This window comes from Prunus dulcis, chromosome 8 (assembly GCF_902201215.1).
Source record: "Prunus dulcis chromosome 8, ALMONDv2, whole genome shotgun sequence".
In the NCBI taxonomy this organism is placed as follows: Eukaryota; Viridiplantae; Streptophyta; class Magnoliopsida; order Rosales; family Rosaceae; genus Prunus; species Prunus dulcis.
In genome coordinates this window covers 19102811-19122032 of record NC_047657.1, presented here as the reverse complement: position 1 = coordinate 19122032, position 19222 = coordinate 19102811, and the positions used below count along the sequence as shown (strand labels likewise).

At 38.0% G+C, this 19222-nt stretch overlaps 6 protein-coding genes across 7 annotated transcripts; 4 read left to right on the top strand and 2 right to left on the bottom strand.

Moving 5' to 3' along the window:
* The first annotated feature begins 211 nt into the window (after window positions 1–211).
* LOC117636617 (R3H domain-containing protein 4) lies at window positions 212–3522 on the top strand. 2 transcript variants are annotated; one of them, XM_034371203.1, is made up of 7 exons: window positions 212–516; window positions 839–909; window positions 1746–1854; window positions 2057–2139; window positions 2444–2602; window positions 2786–2887; window positions 3087–3522. In XM_034371203.1, exons 1-7 carry the CDS (start codon window positions 444–446, stop codon window positions 3237–3239), a joined length of 750 nt encoding a protein of 249 aa, XP_034227094.1. In that variant the 5' UTR covers window positions 212–443; the 3' UTR covers window positions 3240–3522. The 2 variants fall into 2 exon arrangements, with proteins under 2 accessions (XP_034227094.1, XP_034227095.1); XM_034371204.1 differs by lacking the exon at window positions 839–909.
* Window positions 3523–7896: 4374 nt separating this feature from the next.
* LOC117636614 (uncharacterized isomerase BH0283-like) lies at window positions 7897–10125 on the top strand. Its single transcript, XM_034371201.1, has 6 exons — window positions 7897–8021; window positions 8114–8314; window positions 8757–9071; window positions 9228–9392; window positions 9731–9814; window positions 9907–10125. The coding sequence occupies exons 1-6, from the start codon at window positions 7992–7994 to the stop codon at window positions 10012–10014; spliced, it is 903 nt and encodes a 300-aa protein (XP_034227092.1). The 5' UTR covers window positions 7897–7991; the 3' UTR covers window positions 10015–10125.
* A 100-nt stretch (window positions 10126–10225) lies between these two features.
* LOC117636616 lies at window positions 10226–11622 on the top strand. The gene is made up of 3 exons (XM_034371202.1): window positions 10226–10519; window positions 10603–10678; window positions 10772–11622. Exons 1-3 carry the CDS (start codon window positions 10496–10498, stop codon window positions 11491–11493), a joined length of 822 nt encoding a protein of 273 aa, XP_034227093.1. The 5' UTR covers window positions 10226–10495; the 3' UTR covers window positions 11494–11622.
* Window positions 11623–14389: 2767 nt separating this feature from the next.
* Window positions 14390–15863, top strand: LOC117637373 (probable aspartic proteinase GIP2). Its single transcript, XM_034372249.1, has one exon. The coding sequence runs from the start codon at window positions 14434–14436 to the stop codon at window positions 15757–15759; it is 1326 nt and encodes a 441-aa protein (XP_034228140.1). The 5' UTR covers window positions 14390–14433; the 3' UTR covers window positions 15760–15863.
* A 632-nt stretch (window positions 15864–16495) lies between these two features.
* On the bottom strand, window positions 16496–17398 carry LOC117638671. Its single transcript, XM_034373765.1, has one exon. The coding sequence runs from the start codon at window positions 17396–17398 to the stop codon at window positions 16496–16498; it is 903 nt and encodes a 300-aa protein (XP_034229656.1).
* Window positions 17399–18308: 910 nt separating this feature from the next.
* Window positions 18309–19001, bottom strand: LOC117638670 (protein PFC0760c-like). Its single transcript, XM_034373764.1, has one exon. The coding sequence runs from the start codon at window positions 18999–19001 to the stop codon at window positions 18309–18311; it is 693 nt and encodes a 230-aa protein (XP_034229655.1).
* Between the last annotated feature and the right edge of the window lie 221 nt (window positions 19002–19222).

The window sequence follows — 19222 nt, the reverse complement described above, 5'->3', positions numbered from 1 at the left end:
CCAAAACCCTAACAACCAACTAAGCCACCGCAGGCCAGAGGTCCAGAACCCAAATGAACCAAAACTCTAACCAACCAACACCATACACATGAGCTACCAGGATTACCCGTCTGTCCTTCTTCGAACCACGTGGTTGATTGGGTCATGTGCCACGTGTCCACGGTCCCAAACTCACAAGACCAAGTAAAATGGTTTTCTGTCTGGCATCAAACGTTGATTCATAAGTATATTCTACTGTCGTCTCTCCCTCTCTTCCATATTTCCAAGGCCTTGTTTGGTTGGGTTGCCCCTCGTTTCTCATTGCCTTTCACAAAAAAGTTTCGGCCTTGCTCTCTCTCATCTCTGTTCCTCAAAATCCATTAGCGCAGAAAACACCCGCGAACCGAGAAGAAGAAGAAGATTCAAAGCCACAGGCTTTAGATCCGCTCTGCATCCAATCAATCATGGCGACTCCTGACATTCTTAACAGAGAAGACGGCCTTTTCCTCTCCTCTCCTCTCCTGGAACCTCGAAATGGTAACTCTCTCTCTCTCTCTCTCTCTCTTCTTTTTTATGCAATGGATTTATAGCTCATGATATAGAATAAAGTCTTGTAAAGTTGCAGACTTGGACTTTTTGGTGATTTGTGTGGAGTGAAACACCGTCTGTGGATTTTGGGTATTGATGGGATTTTGATTCTATTCTCTGCGTTTTATGTTTATTTTGAATAAATGACCCAGATCATGTACTGATGTCTTCTGTCAAGTTTACTGTTAGTCTTTTTTTAATTTGTAAATCTATTTGTGATGCCCCTGTTACTGCTAGAATTTCTCCATTTAAAAGTGGTATTTTTGGGCAGGAGAGAGTGTCAAATCACGTGGCATGTCAATTGAGAAGAAGATTGAGTTTCTTGAGAGCTTGGCTGGAACGGTACCATTGTGATTTGTTTTGATTTAGAAAGGATTGTGATTGTTGTATAATAAAAATTGATTTGAAAAACGGACTTACAGTTTTGACGTCACTTGTTCCGACTCAATTTAGATCAACAGTTAGTGTTATTGTTAAGTCAATTGCAAATCTGTTGTGTTTTTTTTGCCTATTTTATGAACTTTACTCACATGGTAATATTGAATCTTGCTTTCTCTTTGTATATGAATTTCATGGATAAGATAGAACTAGTGAACCTAATTGATATATTTTATGATTTAAAGGGGTAGCAGTACTCTTTTTACTTAATTGAAACTACATTTTAGCATTTAGTGTCTCTCCGCAATGGTTATTCAAATAGCAAATTTCCACTAACAGTAGCATACAGCTTTAATAAGCTTTATGCTAATTGAATAACCTAAATGGTTATTTTAGTTACATAAAAGACTTGTACTATTTGGTGGAGCTAGAACAAGTTGGCAGATTGGCATATTAATTACAGATACGCTCGTTTTGGTGAATATGTGTCAAGTTTGTTGTGTTTCTCTATCAATGGAAATTTTGTGTTTCCAATGTAAAAGATCTAGTGAAATTCCAATAATTATAAATTAGCTCTAGTGAGCCGAAAAAGATTGTATAACTGGACAAGTTGGAAATATTATGTTTCATTTAGAGTTACAGTTCATCATTAGGATTTTGATACGATCATTTATTTTGTCACAATAGATTGCATTAATCCTTCAAAAAAAGTATTTGCTTGAAGAGTGACTAGTCTTCTACTAAAATGAGAAATTATTTTCTGTATTTGATTCATGTTATGACTTTTTTTGCTTTGGCAGGTAAGCAACCGACGGTCTCGAAGATGGATTAACGATCGTCTTTTGATGGAACTTGTTCCTCGTCTAAATGCAGAAGAAATTAGGGGCTTGTTTGCTCCACCACCTTGGGGTACTCATTTGGCTAAAAGAAACATCTCTTGATATAACTGTTTGATGCATTGCTCACCCATTAGTACTTCTATTTTTACCATATATTGTTGAAAGTTTCTGTGATGATTGAACTCACCTGCATTTACTCTGCAATGGTCTATTTATGGTTATTGCTGTTTAGAAAATCTCATATCAACACTGGGTTTGGTTTGAATGTACAGGTGATGATGTACCGCTGTCACCATTTTGCATGACTAATGTACGAGAGTGGGATACATTTAGGAATATAGACATGGACAAACAGGTCCTTCGGCCACTCTCATTCACTGAAAACTTGTTTCAATCTTTTAATTCCTTGCAATCCGGTGATTTAAGATGCTATGAAGTAATTACTAGAATTAAATTCATTTATTTGAGTAGCCATATGAAGGACCAACCTTTAGAGTTGCATTTAAATTGTCTTGATACCATTAAGGTAGCTGATTATGTGCCCTTCTGAAATTATTGATTTATCAATCAGTATGTGTATCCATGTGTGTGGGTATGGTTCATTTTTAGATGTTACCTGGTTGCATGCCCTGACTCTAGCCTTTATTTCGTTTTGACAGGCTAATATCATTGGTTCCTCAATAAGCCCCTGTGCAAAGAATAAGGGTCCTGTTGATGCTGATAAAATGGCTGTGTTAAATGCATGGCGAAGGATTGATTCTCGAACAAGACAGGCACTTCGTCGTAGCGTTGTTTCAGAGCTTATTGAGTGCTATGAGGTGAATGCAATTCCTTATGTTGTTTGTTGGTTTCCTTTATTGGTATAGACAGGTTTTGGCATCACATTTCCATCTTCACCATCTTTGACCTGCATGTTTCCATGTTCATCTTTCTTTAAATCAAATTGTAATCCAACATAATCTTTTATTGTCATTGAGTAGAAAATTTCTTTTTCCTCTCAGGAGCGCATAAGGGCTTTTGTGAGAGAGACTGAAGATGGAGATGGTCTCATCCTGCAGGTTCAAGATCCTTTCCGTCGATTGTTGCTCCATGGTGTTTGTGAGGTACATTTTCTCACTTATCATTCATGTATGGAGCTATGCATTTAAAATTATTGCACATCGGGATTACTCGGTTTGCATGGCATCAGTCGCCACCTAAAAGAAATAGTAGCTGATACTAGAAGTTAGTAAAATTGTTACTCAATTCTTATCAAAGCTTTCTTCGAAGTAATCTAATGTGCACAAACTGGTTTTTGAACAGTTCTACAACTTGGTGTCGGTGACGGTTACTGAATCAGAGAATGGGGAGGCCATTAAGGTGACAAAGATAACAAAGAAAAAGGGGCGTTCAATTGAACTTCCAAATATCACTCTATCCCATTTCTTGAAGATGTCCAAGCAAGGAATGTGGTGATTCCATTTCCATTTGGTTAACTTTAAATGTATAATAAAAGCTGGGCGTGCTGTGGTGTCAGTAACCTTGTGTGTTAGCAGCATCATGTAAATTATCAAATCACTTTGCCCTGATTATTAGCTCCTGTAAATCATCTAGGTTTGTTTTCCGTGAAAAGATTTTCAAAATGTACTATATCCGTCAGTCAACGAATGAAGTTGATTGCAAATTTAGGACATGTGATTGTAATTTACAAATTTGTTTTTCTTCAGAAATTATTATTGGCAAAGAAAGAAAGGGTTAATGAAGGTACTCTTATAACCCATTACTCCAATGAGAGTATTATAAAATCAAAAAAGAAATGCACTATTTTCGCAGACTCCAAGAGGAAAGATTAAAAATGAAAATAGCAACACTTTTATTAGAACAAGTAATTTTGAAAAGGAAAAAAACACTTTATGATGCTTCTAACAGTATTTGATAAAAAAAAAAAAAAACAAAAGTTTATAAGAGCAAGTCCAGCAGCAATTCATGGACGCGGGGGGGGGGGGGGGGGTGGGTTTGGGGCAAAAAACGAAGTCCAGCAGCAAAAGCTCAGTCCGGGCGAGCGTGGGGGCCACCAAAATGGGCAGGCCCGAAGGCGAATTCGGCCCGAGCTCGGGCCCGAGGGCGCGGACAAAATAGCTGACGCCATGCTGGCGTCAGCCCTGGAGTTTTGAATTTTTTTTTACCGTGCACGCGCCAACGTTAAAAAAAATTTCAAATCAACGCTACAGTGCCGCCAACGGCTCTTTGACACGTGGCGGCTCCTGGTCGCTCCGATTGGAATTTTTTCTTCAATCCAATGGCAGCAATTTTTCTGCCAAAAAAAATTGAAAAAAATCGAATTTTTTTTTTAAAAATACACACAAATTACAGAATTTTTTGTGTATAAATACCAACCAATACTCTTCACTTTTAACACCAAATCCTCATATATTTTCTTCTCCTTCTACTATTGTTCACTTTCTCCTCAAAATTTTTCACTTTCTATTCAATATTTTTTCACTTTGAAGTTGTAATTTTTTTCTAGCATATTATGGGTTCTTCTAATGAAAATGGAGGGGCATGGAGCATGATGGAAGATGTTAGCTTGTGTGAGGCTTGGGTCCAAGTTAGTCATTGTCCAGTAACGGGCAATGAGATTAAATTTTCTCATATGTGGAAAAAAATTCATCAAGCATTTTGTGAAAGGGCAATTGGTTCTACACGTACAGAAATGGCATTATCCAGTAGGTGGAAAGTTCTTAATAAAGAGTTGGGAAAATGGAGAAATGCTTTAGCAAAAGCGATTGACAACCAACGAAGCGGAGAAAATCTTAGCAATGAGGTAAATTATTTGTCATTTTTCTTCTATTAATTTCTATGTCATATTAATTTTTATTTAAATGTTTCTTGCAATTTATATATTTTGTTAATATGTCTCTATTTTTTTTTAATACATGTTGCATTTTTTTTATTATTTCTTTAATTTCCATTAGTTTTTTTTTTTTACATGTTGCATTGCCAATATTTTAAAAATTCTCTTGCATTTCCATTTCATTTTTTTTTTTTATAGATTATACAAGCACAAATGTGGTTTGGTGCTACTGGCCAAGGGAAAAAAAGTTTCAACCATACCCATTGTTGGGAGGTGGTGAAGACTTGTAAGAGATTCCAAATTATTCCAACCGGTCCGACGGTAGTCTTGAACGAGACTCCACTTCATGAGACGCCGGCATCGGATTCACCTATGGATTCCCCGATGAGTACCGACTCACCCATTGAAAATAATCCAAGGCCTATTGGGAGGAAGGCGGCGAAGGCGAAGAGAGGGAGTAATTCTAGCAAGAATGCATCTCAATTTTTGGAGGAACTTTCAAAGCACCAAGCCATGAGAATTGAAATGGACTTGAAACAACAAGAGCACGATATGGCAGTTCAAGTAGAATATGCAAAAGAAAGGGAGTATGTACGCAAAGAAAGGGAGTATGTACGCGAACAAAACATTGAAAAAAAAGATCGGGAAACCATGGCCATGGATACAAGCCATATGTCTCCTGAAACAAAACAATTTTGGAAGCTAGAACGAAGGGATGTTATGAGACGAAGACTTTTTCGTGACGATGGACCTAGCAACACGGATTGGTTAAATGATGGAAACCATTAAAATAGTTTGTTTGCCTTTAATGTCTTAGTTTACTTGCCTTTGATTTCATTGTATTTTTTGTTTTGTTTAATTCATGTACCTTTGATTTCATTGTATTTTTTGTTTTGTTTAATTCATGTATTTTATTTTATTATTAGTTGTATTGCTTTTCTTTTAGTCAATAAAGAAAATATTCAACAAAATTCCTTTTTATTCAAAACATTCCATACATAAAAAACAAACCACAACCAAAGCATAAAAAATAAACAAACCACAACCAAAGCATAAAAAATAAACAAACCACAACCAAAGCATAAAAAATAAAAAATAAAACAAACCACAACCAAAGCATAAAAAATAAACAACCCACAACCAAAGCATAATAAAATAAAAACAACTTCTTCACTTCACTTTATTCACCTTCATTTCCTTCATTGCCTTTCACCGCCCATAAATGCTCCATCAAGTCAACTTGACGGTGTTCATGAATATAGGACGATTGCATCTCCGTGTAGCGATCAATCATACGGGGCATGAAACTACCGTCTCTAACCAACGGTTCATGCTGCATTGCTTCTCCATTTGGCCCCACTGGTTTTTCATAAATTCGTGTTAGGGCCGTGTCCATGGGATTTGGTTCATACACGTCATCAGCATCGTAATCATATTCATCTTCCACAATCATGTTATGGAGGATGATACAAGTCATCATTATACTCCTAAGCACCTCCTCGTCAAATAGACGTGCCGCGCCCCTGATAATAGCCCACCTAGCTTGAAGGATACCAAAGCACCTCTCAACATCTTTTCTGTACCCCTCTTGATAGCGAGCAAAAAATTTTTGCTTATGGGATCGGGGATGTGGAATTGTTTTCACAAATGTTGTCCACCTCGGGTATATGCCATCAGCTAGATAATACCCGTCTGGTAGATGGTATTGTTAATTTCATATGTGATATTTGGGGCTTCACCTCTCAAAACATCATTGAACACCGGGGATTGACCTAGGACATTCAAATCGTTTTGAGATCCGGCAACTCCGAAGAAGGCGTGCCAAACCCATGTATCAAAACCAGCAACTGCTTCCAGGATGATACTTTTCTGCCCTTTTCTATTTCCGTAGTCCCCTTGCCAAGCAGTTGGACAATTTTTTCACTGCCAGTGCATGCAGTCAATGCTACCAATCATGCCAGGGAATCCTCGAGACTCAGCTTTTTGGAGAAGCCTTTGCAGGTCCCTGGGCGTAGGTCTGCGGAGGTAGTCTCTGGTGTACAGAGTTTCCACTGCATCACAAAATCGCACCAAGCTCTCCAAAACAGTGGACTTCCCCATCCGAGCAATCTCATCCACCTGATCGGCAGATGACCCATACGCCAACATTCGTATCACAGCTGTGAACTTCTGCTCTGGAAGAAGTCCCAAATTTCCAGCACAATTTCTCTTTTGAACAAAATATTCATCATAATTGCAAATATCATGCATGATTTTTTTGAACAAATGGGGTTGCATTCTATATCTCCCTCGAAAATGAACATCAGAATACAGAGATTGTGGGATAAAATAATCTTCCATAAGATTCTTACCCCGGGAATGTCTATGTCTGTCCACATTTGGGCGACGACCTTCTCATGAACCACGGCGAGCCTGCTTTTCTTCCTCCAGCAAAGCAACTGCTATGCCAAGTTGCTCATCTAGTTCTCTCTGCGCAGCGCAGCTCTCTAGGCTCTTCTCTTCTTCCATGTCTGCCATGAAATCTAGAAGAACTGGTGTGGGAGGTATGAGCTGAACCTCTGATTTTATAGAAAAATGTACACAGATAGATATGACACGCGGCGCAATCTTAGAGGGTGAAAATCTTATCTGAAATTTGAAATTCAAATGAAATTTCAAATTTCAAATTTATCTGAAATTTGAATTTCGAAATGTATCTGAAATTTGACATTTTGAATTTATCTGAAATTTGAATTTTGAAATGTATCTGAAATTTGAAATTTATCTGAAATTTGAAACCGAAAATCTTATCCGATATGAATAGTATTGACACGTAGGAACCCAAAAATCTTATCCGAAAATATTATCCAAATTAATTGTTTAAGTAAACAAAGTTGTGAAAAAAACAAAAAAATGAATAGTAATTGCCATGGCAAGCCCCAACTACTGGAAACACATTTTGCTAGAGGGGGCTAGGTCAGCTACTATTCACATAAATAGTGCCTGTCCTAGAACAAGAGGCAACCGGTGGAAATGCTCTAAGTGAGTCGCATGAATGCTTTCTGAAGTACTCTCAATGCTTTTGAATTTCTTATGAAAATTTCTTGCTAGAAGAGAAACAGTCACAAACCACGCCGACTCGCTCAAATATGATGATACATCATGTTTGATAAATTATGTTCACGCTTGGGCAAGGGGCAAAGAACAGGATATGTTCTGGCCCCACAATCATAGTACGTGATGATTAGGTGGTCGGGAAATCAAGTGGACCCCACTCGAAACTAAAAAAAGACACTGACATTTGGACCAGCCGCCGGCGGACCGCGATGTTGTTGAGTTGAGTGACTCTCTTTGCTTCTGCTGTATTTTGCTGCATAATCAAATTTCAATCTTCCATGGCGAAGAAACCAGTGAAATACTCCGTGGTACTCAAATCTCTCTCTTCTGTATGTAATGCGTTGCGCTCAAGCAGATTGTTAAGAATTTGAGTGTTGAAATGGATGTGTTGTGTGTGCAGGTGGATGCCTTCACTGAATCAGCTTTCAAGGGAAACCCAGCAGCGGTTTGCTTGTTAGAAGAAGATAAAGATGACAAGTGGTTGCAGGCCGTGGCCTCCGAGTTCAATCTATCCGAGACTTGTTATCTGACTCGGGTCACCGATTCCACGCCTACTTCAGCTCCTAGGTTTGGTCTCAGATGGTTCACGCCTTCCAACGAGGTCTTAGCTCACCTTCTGTTCAATTAGTGTTTGATTTCACAAAATCAAAAGGATAGATCTTTATACCCCCGTTCATTAAAAATAAAATAAAAAAAGGATCGATCTTTACAGTTTTGTTTGTTTTTAGTTCTTCATAACAAGGTTGAATTGAAGTGTGAAATTCAGGGAAAAGATTTGAGTGTATCAAAATCTTCAACAATCATGAATTCAGTAAAAAAGATGGTTCCTTTTTAGCCTTTTAGTGTATGGGTTTATTTAAGAAAGTAAACTTGTTTAACTCCAGTTTCCCTGGATTTGATGTGCTTAACTGGTATTTGATAATTTGATGTCTTGATTTTGTCACTGATGCATAAAGTAGAGTACGCATACTTGGCACTACTTTTGGCAAATTTGATATCTTAGAAAAGTAAATTAAGCTTGGAAAATTGATACCCTTTTGCAGGTTGAGCTGTGTGGTCATGCAACATTAGCGGCTGCATACACTCTCTTTAAGTCTGGTTTGATAAATTCCAACTTTATTGAGTTTGCTACATTATCTGGAATCCTAACAGCTAAAAAGGTTCCAGATGTTAAGACAGCCAATGATTCAAATAATATTCAAAATGGTGAAGCACAAAAGTCCTATTTCATTGAACTGAATTTTCCTGCCGCCCCATCTCATGAATTCAACTCTAGTGAGGTTTCATTGATCTCCGAGGCCTTGGATGGTGCTTCTATGATTGATATAAGGAAGACACATGTCACCGACGATCTACTTGTAAATCCTGCAACCCTTCCAGAAAATCTCTATATATTATGCTTACCATCGATATAAGCTTCTTACTTTTTGTTTTTGATGGATTAGGCCTTTATTTTTTGGCTTATCTATGGAGTCTAGATGTACTCTTAAATGAGGACTTGTTTCAATTTTCAGGTTGTGCTTCCATCAGCAAAAGCTGTTGTAGATTTACAGCCAAAGTTTGATGCAATCCAAAAATGTCCAGGGTCTAGGGGAGTGATTGTAACAGGGATTGCTCCTCCAGAGTCTGAATATGATTTTTACAGTAGATTCTTCTGCCCTAAACATGGGATTGATGAGGTAAGCAGCTTTAATTTATTTTCTGATCAAGTTTCTTTCAAGTGCCCGATATTGGGAACCCAAGTTTGTTGCATATTTCTTTTAGCTTTGCTATGCTAAATGTGAAGATTATGTATCTGGATTTATAATCCCACCTCCTTTTTCTTTTTCTGCTAAGGTGGATTTAAACCATTTGAATAACCTGCTTGGAAACTTTTCATGTGTCTTTTGCTGTTTGGTTTATGTCACTTTTCAGTTATGCTGAACTCAAGGAATAACTGGAATATATCCGACTTATGAACTAAAATTGATACAAGACTGAATAGTGTTACTTAGTGTTACTTGTTTATATCTTTCAGGATCCTGTTTGTGGAAGCGCACATTGTGCCTTAGCACCATACTGGTGCAAAAAACTGGGAAAGTCTGATGTTTTTGCATATGCGGTACTCTCTCTCTCTCTCTCTCTCTCTCTGTGATCTTATCATAGCTTTACTTGTTCTCCTCGTATGTTTGATACATTATAGTTCACTTTCAGGCATCCCCTCGAGGCGGAGCAGTAAGCATGCATCTAGATGAGCAGAATCAAAGGGTGCTGCTGCGAGGGAAAGCTGTTACTGTCATGGAAGGAACTGTCTTAGTTTGAAGTTTGCCAAGTACAAAAATTTGAAATAAATGACTCAATTGGTGGAAGACAAAACAAAACCCCCCATTACATTTGAATAAAAATTAATATTCGAGCTATTTGTTTTGATTATTGTGAACTTTGCATTCTGAATTCTTCATCTTGCCATCTTGAAAGGTCAGATATGGTAATTCAAAGCAAACAAATCTTCTGACTGGATTTTAGCCATTTGAGGGGATTCAAATCCTTCCCTCTTTATGCAAATATCTTGTCCACGTGAATTTTTGAGATTCTGCAAAACATGTGTTCAAATATTTGCCTTCAACTTAAAAGCTGTCTGCATGTTTGAAAATCATTAATTAATACACTGAATCAAGAAATTACACCCAATTTAAGACACAGGATACGTTTGCATGTTTAAATACCCTTCTCTTTCATACCTTCAAATCAAACTGCAACACATCTGAGATATCTACCATTCCTAATTCCAGGGCTAATTTCAATGGCCCATGCTCACTGTTCTCAGGTACTTTTCTCATTCATTTAGCTCTTGTAATTTTTGTCCATTATTACCCTTAGTCTCCTTCAACTATCTATATATCATTGCAGCCAGACATTACAAAAATAAACGTAGAATGCCACAAGTGTCAAGAGAAGCTGAGGAGATTTCTGTCAAAATTTCAGGGTACAAGCTTCTTTTTTTTTTTTAAAAAAAAATATCTTTTTTAGTTCATAGATCAGAATTAAAATTCATTTATCTTTTTAATTTTTCCCCTAGGAACCTATTCTGTTAAGTTCGATGCGGAATCAGGAAGACTAACAGTTGAATCTACAGCAGACAAGCAAGTGTTCAAAGAGGCAGTTGGGCTTGTGTGTGAGGATACTCTGCCACAACCCCATCTGCACAATGGCATGCAACACAATGCTAGCAGAAGCCACATTTCCAATGTAGCAGCAGCAGGCAATGGTTATGGAGGAGCACAAGAGGGGCTTGAGATTATAAGATGGGCTCAAATGGCAGAGCTCCAAAAATTGCCTAACTTCCACAAGCTAAGGAAGCTGGAACTTACCCAGTCTGGGGTCGACAGAAGAATCAAGCTTACCTTCTTCAATGACTACAAAATGGATGGTCAGGATCAACAGATTCATATAGTCAAGGATGATAGGCCTCATGGTGGAGGAAGCTGCAGCAATGTTAATAATATTGGGCCCTCTGCAAATACTGCAATGTCCAAAAACAAAACTTGTTGCTCAAGCAACCATGGAGATCATCAAGGTGGTGAAGGAATCAGTTCCACGAGTACTTGTGACGGTGGTAGCAACCATAACTTTGAATTTCAATATGTTCATACTTCCGATGGGGTACCGACGGCGGCTGCGGGCAATAATATTGGTTCACACACGTATTTGATTCCAAACTGCCGTGAGCCCGCCATGACCGTCAAACATGCGGCGGTCGGATGTGAGGATGTGATCGCAAGCAAATGCACCATCTTGTGATCATCCCCAAGATCTCCATTGCCAATTTCCATGACTGATCGACTTTTCTACATATGCTTCTCATTAGCTATTGGACTTCTACAATAAAATACTAATCAAGTATTCTTGCCATAAGAATAGTTAGGTAGGTACTAGAGTGATAACTTTCGTAATTTCCTCTCTTTATCTGAATTACCAAGATGAGTAATGCTCGAGAGATTGAAATAAAATCTCAAATTTCAAATGATGTGACAATATTTCATTTATCTGAAGATTAATTATTATACTAATGAACTACACAATATTTTTGTTGGAGGGTAAATTTTCAGAATGGTCCTCAAACTTGTATGCGGTGTACATTTTGGTCCATAAATTAAATTATTAGTCCAAATGGTACATAAACTCTATTTTAATCGCTCATTTGATCCAACCGCTACATTTTCTGTTAAATGTAACCAAATTTTAGGGGTAAATACGACTTTTCATAATTAACAAATAAAATAGGGTTAAAATAAATACAAAATTAGAAAATAATTGAAGAAAAAGAGAGGAAAAAATCATGAGGCCCAAACCCTCTCCCTTCGATTTCTTCTCCCATATTCCAATTACTGAGTTTTTATTTTATTTATTATTATTTTTTTATTTTAACGTACGAAATGACCAATTTACCCTCATATTTAACAGCAATATTGACAGAATGTAACGGTTGGATCAAATGGGCGATTAACATAGAGTTTATGTACCATTTGGACTAATAATTTAATTTAGGGACCAAAATGTACACTGCATACAAGTTTGAGGACCATTCTCGCAATTTACCCTTTTGTTGGAATTAGTAAAATTGAAGTTGGCACATTTGGTTCCTTGGGTCAAAAGTGTTGAGGTAAACCCCAACCTCATGGAATCAAGATCAAATTGGAGAAAACTATCCTCCACCTTGGGTTGGCCCCACCATCCACAAAAGAAACAGAGCACAAAAAGAGATTAACAAGAAGAAATCAACTGCTTCTAGACTTGACATCAACTGCTTCTAGACTTGACTCTTTTTTCAAATTAACATTTGAATTTGGAAGAAGAGAGAAAAATATACCAATACCTCCTTTTTTTGGTTACAAAGGGGAGATGAGATTACTATACAACTGTATCGTAGTTAATATATACAACTCTGAGTTCTAAGATCACAAACATCCTGTGAAAATATAAAAACATAACTGAAATTAAAACGATAAAATCATCATAGTAACTATCCCAGTTTACCTAGAATTCTTAGGATTAAAAATATATTTAAAGCGTATAGCCGGGCGGCTATACCTCATGAACAAAAATATATATTTAAAGAGTACGGCCCATCGGCTAACCCTTTAAATAAAAAAAATATTTTAAATAGTATAGCCGGGCGGCTACACTCCTGAAATAAAAAAAATATATATATATATATATTTAAGGAGTATAGCCGCGCGGCTGTACATTTCCACCGCCTCCACAACAGCTCAACAGCTCCGAAGAATCAAGCTCTCCTCTGCGCCCACCTCCTCCGTCACTGCTCAACAGCCCCAATTCCTTTGGTAACTACTAATTGCAATAAATTTTCTCTATTTTTTTGCCTTGTTTTGGTATGGTTTTGAATTTTGGATGGTGTTGTCGACCAAGTGTTTGATGTTTTGACTGTGAAGGATTTCTGGACTTCTCACCAAGTGCTCAGCCCAGCAGAGTTAGGAACTTTCCTCACGTGGATATTCTAATTAAAAACACAGGTTGTCTAAGAAATTCACCGATTGTTGCTAAAGCCCTCCAACTTACTGCTACTACCCCAATGATGAAGGAGACAGACACCCGGTAACGATCATTAACTATAAAATAAGCAAAAGGCAAAGTTAGTTATGATAAAATCAAAAGCCATATAGGTATAAAGATTGTTGCCAGTTAGCTTCAAGCATTGCATTTCTGATTACATGTTTACCTGGTTTATAGCAGTTAGTCTTCCTCGAAGATTGTTAGGTGCAATTTCAGCCATGAAAACAGGTCTGGTACAAATTGCAATGCCTTGTCTCAGTCCACCTTAGCCCTATGAATGCTGTAATTCTTATGATGTTCAAGGTCAATTGTATTATAACCTCTTTGATCCTTTTACAACTCACTCACAATATCCAGAAGGTTACATCTTTTGACTTTCACTTTCAGCGGTCAACACAAAGATATGCTCTGACTTTGTTAATCTTTTTCTTTTCTTTTGTCTATTAAAAAAGTTATCTTTGCAACATAATTAGATCGAAAATGAAGTATATACGTATCTGATTCTCTCATTTAAAAAACCAGTCAATAAATTAATTATCGACCGTCGAATTTGAATATCATTTCAAAGTCAGCTACAAAAATAGAATTCCTTAATAATGAAAAATTAAGTTGGATATGGAAGAACAATTCTTTGGCGATGCAAGCAAGCATCCCTCTCTACTCTAACTTGTTTGAAGATCCATACCAGTTAAAAATTATAAGATATATATGATTCAAAGGATTGAGATTATTTCGTTCAACCATCAAGATACATGATAATTCATTTACTTACGTCTTTTGAAACTACTTCGAACAAATCACTTCTAAAAAATCTGCAATCTTTTCCGAATACTTCTTTTTTTAATGTTAAAAATGATGATCTCCCATTTGGATATTCGAAAATCAATCCCACAGATGAGTGATGTGATGTATTAGAAGTCAATTAATGTCGACAAAACTCACAAGGTCAGCTTGCCTCCTTGATTGAACTACTAGATGCATAGAAACCACGCAGCAAACACTGACATTAAGGTCTTTCGGTGCCTTATCCTCCTCGCATATATATGTATATCTACATTTAGGGACCAGTCTCATTTTCACGCATTGCATACACAGCTAAAATTATTTATGCCCACCTCAACAACTATAAATAGACCTTTCCCTCAACTCAACCATCCAACCATAACCATGGCTTCCTCTACTCAATATTGCCTCTTCTTCTCTATCTCTACCCTTCTCCTCTTCTTCAATGCCTCTCCCGTTTTGGCTCAGCAGTCTTTCAGGCCCAAAGCCCTCGTCATCCCAGTCTCAAAAGACGCTTCTACCCTCCAATACACCACACATATTACCCAAAGGACCCCTCTCGTGCCCATAAACCTCGTCCTTGATCTAGGTGGCCAGTTCTTATGGGTCGACTGCGAACAAAACTACGTGTCCTCCACGTACAGCCCAGCTCGTTGCCGCTCAGCTCAATGCTCACTCGCACGAGCCAGCGGCTGCGGCGATTGCTTCTCGTCCTCCAAACCTGGTTGCAACAACAACACGTGCGGCCTCACACCCGACAACACCGTCACGGGCACGGCCACAGGCGGTGAACTTGCGTACGACGTCGTCTCTGTCCCGTCAACCAACGGGTTCAACCCCGGCCGAAACGTCAGCGTTTCGCAGTTCCTCTTCACTTGCGCGCCAACGTTCCTATTAGAAGGCCTCGCCGCGGGTGTATCGGGCATGGCTGGTCTCGGCCGCACCAGAATATCTCTCCCTTCCCAATTCGCATCCGCCTTCAGCTTCGACAGGAAATTCGCCATCTGCTTGTCGTCCTCCGTGTCATCAAACGGCGTCGTGTTCTTCGGCGACGGCCCGTACGTCATGCTCCCAAACGTCGACGTTTCAGAGTCATTAATCTACACGCCGCTCTTCATAAATCCAGTCAGCACGGCCTCCGCCTTCTCCCAAGGGGAAGCCTCGTCCGAATACTTCATCAAAGTCAACTCCATCAAGGTCAACGAGAAACCAGTCGCTGTCAACACGACACTGCTGTCGATCGACCGCGACGGCGTGGGTGGGACCAAGATCAGCACCGTCAACCCCTACACCGTCCTCGAGGCCTCCATTTTCAAAGCCGTAACCGAGGCTTTTATCAGCGAGTCTAAATCCATGAACATTACCAGAGTGTCCTCTGTAGGCCCCTTCGAGGTGTGCTTCAGCCGGGACAACGTACTGAGCACACGTGTGGGGCCGGCCGTGCCGAGCATTGACCTTGTGCTGCAGAACGAGAGCACGTTCTGGAGGGTGTTCGGGGCCAACTCGATGGTGCAGGTGAACGACGACGTTCTGTGCCTTGCCGTTGTGAATGGCGGTGAGAGCCCAAGGACTTCGATTGTGATCGGAGGGTACCAGTTGGAGAACAATCTGCTGCAATTCGATTTGGCCACGTCGAGGCTGGGCTTCAGCTCCTCGCTTCTGTTTAGGCAAACCACATGCTCCAACTTCAACTTCACCTCCACCAATTAATTATCAACTTAATTAAATGATGATCTTATCATATACACTTCATATATTGAATAATTCAGTGTTAATAAGTGGCCAATAGGATGTTGGCCGCAACCTTTTTTTTTTTTCGGTTTGTTTTTGTTTTGTTGATTTTGTGATGTTATATTTACAACAACACGCTTCTATAATTTCAAATTTGGTTTATGAGTTTTATCAGAATTTTGGTGTGCTTAATAATTTTTTGAATTTTTATTATAAATTAAAAGGTTTTTTTTTTGAAGACATAATGACAATATCCAAAAATATAATGTGATGTGTTTCTTTAATTTTTAAACTATAATATAAATTATCCTAATTTATTGAAAATAGAATTTATTTTATTTTATTTTTAAGAGCTTTCCTATTGAGACGGGCGTTATTATACTAAATTAATGCTAGAACTCGAACCCCATGAGCTTTTCTAGTAGATCAATTGTTCCAAATCACTACACTAAAGAGTCCTTTACATTGAAAAGGGAATTAAACGACCAACAATAAACAAATTAGAATATGCATCATATATAGTAAATATTCATGATCATTGATCCACAAGCTAAAACATTGACAAGGCATAGGAAAAAAAAACTGAAATTATTGATATTCTTTCTAAACATGGAGTTAATAATAGGAAAAAGCTTCTCATGTTACAATTAATAAACTGAAATTAAGCTAGAAACTAAAGATTAAGTGCTACAACACTTGACGGCGTCAAGGGGGATCAAAACAAGGTAGGCATATTTGTATAGTTGTTGTGATCATTGATCATCTGAGATTGCAAAGGCAGAGGAGGCCACAACACTGCCTCATCAAGTGGAGATATCATTGATGTGTATCTTCCTTGCAGCATGTCGACCCAGCAGCTTGAGCTTGCAGAAGAATAAGACCCCAATGGAGCAGAGTTATAATTATAAGTATCAACCCCACCAAAATTCTCTGGCTTAACTAATCCAAAGTCTCCATTATTATAACCAGGCTCCAAATTAGCATTACCACAAATACCATTAGTGTCAAATCCATAACGAAATTCGATATTATCGTCGTAAAAATTACCTCCGGATATCGGCAAAGTTGGGCCGCCGTTGTTGAAATTAGAACTCTTTGGTTCCAACAATTCTGCCGTGCTCTCTTCACCATATACATATGGCTGAATAGTTTTTGTTTTTCTTCCCTCGAAAGAAGAATTAATTATATTCTCTTCCAAAGTTTGTATATTGGTCTTCAAAGCCTCTATAATCTTACCAAGCTTCAGGTTCTCTTTCTCATCAAAACCCTTCTTTTTTCCGTTGCGCTTCTTTTTCAAGTTACTTCCCAACAAATCCGAAATCCTGACCTCTTTCTTTCTTCCACCTGACGACGATCTGGTTTTCTTACGTTCTCGGAACTCCGTGATTATTTCTCTGGCCTTGGCCGGTTCCTTTGGCCACAAGGAAAAATTGCCACCATTCGGATTGTAACAAACAATGCAAACCCTGGCATGGAGTTCTTCAAGCCTCTCTGCTTTCCTGTGCAGTGTCGCGTGCCTCTTCGCGCTCGGCATTGCTGAAGTCTCTTCTGTCGACGGACTACTTTCACACCGTTTGCGTTTGCGGTCCTCACTTTTTCTGGCCATTGAATACGCCATTCAAGAACCAGAAGAAGAAAAAAAAAACACACACACACAGAGGTTGGCGGACAACACACAATATTGGCTAGTAGGAAGAGAAGTTAATTGAGAAAGAAAAGCTGGCGACAAATATATAGGAAGCTAGAGAAGTTGGGTTTCTCTGGTGAATCTTGGAAAACAAAATCTGTCCTTGATTTTCCTGATGGCAGTGCAAATAAAATATTGCTTTCTTGAGCTCCAGAAAGGAAAGAAATATGGAATACAACGTGACTAGCTTTTGTCTTTAGTCCACGTCACCAAGTTTCAGTGTAGCTCAAGTAGGAAAGTATTAGTGTTGCCCGTTCTTGTTGTGGCGGTAATCCTTTCTCTTGTTAATTGCGGTTATTGCTTCATTAATAGCTTAAGCCGGCTGTGCTTCTTTCCTTTTTTCTTTTTTCTTTTTTAAATTATGGAAAAATAATCTATATTTGATTTTTTTTTGGGGTCAAACTCGTCAAATCTAATTCAATCAGGTCAAACTCGTCAAATCTAATTCAATCACACATTTTAATATAGTTAAACCAATATAAAATCAAATGCATAAAAAAATAAAAAATAAACATTAATTAGACCGAATCCAATAATATTTGTTTAAGAACTTAAGAACCCAATTCATTAATCAAAATTAGTAAGATATGTCTATTATCAAGAACCACACGGATGTTTAATTAATAGTCAAAATTTTATTTTCCTGAAGAATTAATTAATAGCCAATTTAATTAAGAATAAAAAAAATTAACCAAAATTTTGATTCATACTATCTGTCGAAATGGATTTAAATGTTGAGATCAACAATAAGATAACAAATTTCATTTGAAATTGGAGCACTAAAAAGATAAAAGAGAATTCTAATTTTTTTCATATATAGAAATTGAACATAATACTTTAATTAAGCGAAAACAATATATTGTTCTAATAATTGATCAACATCGCAGCTTGGCACTGGAGGACTGTCGCCATCGTCGTCGTTGCTACCATCGTCACTATTGTATCCGATATCGTCATCTTCGCCGCTATCATCATCCCCGTTGTCATCATCGTCACCATCGTAATTTTTGCCATCCTCATTGTCGTTGCAACTATCCAACGCATCCATTAAATAATCAGTAACAAAGTTGTCATTTACTTCAAAGCTTGTCATCTCATGTTCCTCAACTCCGGTCACATGCGCCATCACCGCCGCGTCAACATTGTTGGAGGAGGAACTATTATTATCATCATTATTGGTAATTGGAAAATAATTACCATCAACATTAATGTTGATCAAATCATCCTCAAACATATTTTCAATATCTGCTAGAGTAAAAAAATCATAATCATTACCCGATTGGGGAATTGGATCAATTACTGTAGAGGTGCAATTACTAGCAACCTGCTCATGCTCCAAAGACTTCAACAATTCTGGCATTAAATCCTCAAGATCAACAAAAATATCATCATCAACATAAGCCTCATCCTTTTTGTCCGTCGACGTTGATTTTCTCTTCTTGTTGATCGAAGACTTTGATGGAAACGACATTGGCTTTGTCAAATTTGTGGACTGTTCCTCACATTCTCTCGGTTTTTCTGACTTTTTCACCATTGTGAGAGATTTCTTTTATTTATAATGAAACAACACAAAGCCCTAGCTACTCTTAGAAGATCCTTAAAAAGCTTTGCAAAGCGCGCACACAGTGCAGGATATATATATATATAAGGAAAGTCTTTCCTAATGGGACATGGATTTACCGCTGTTTGTTTTTCTCAAAATAAAAAACAAAAACAAAAGATGATATAGTGTTATTACAAAAATGCCATACAAAC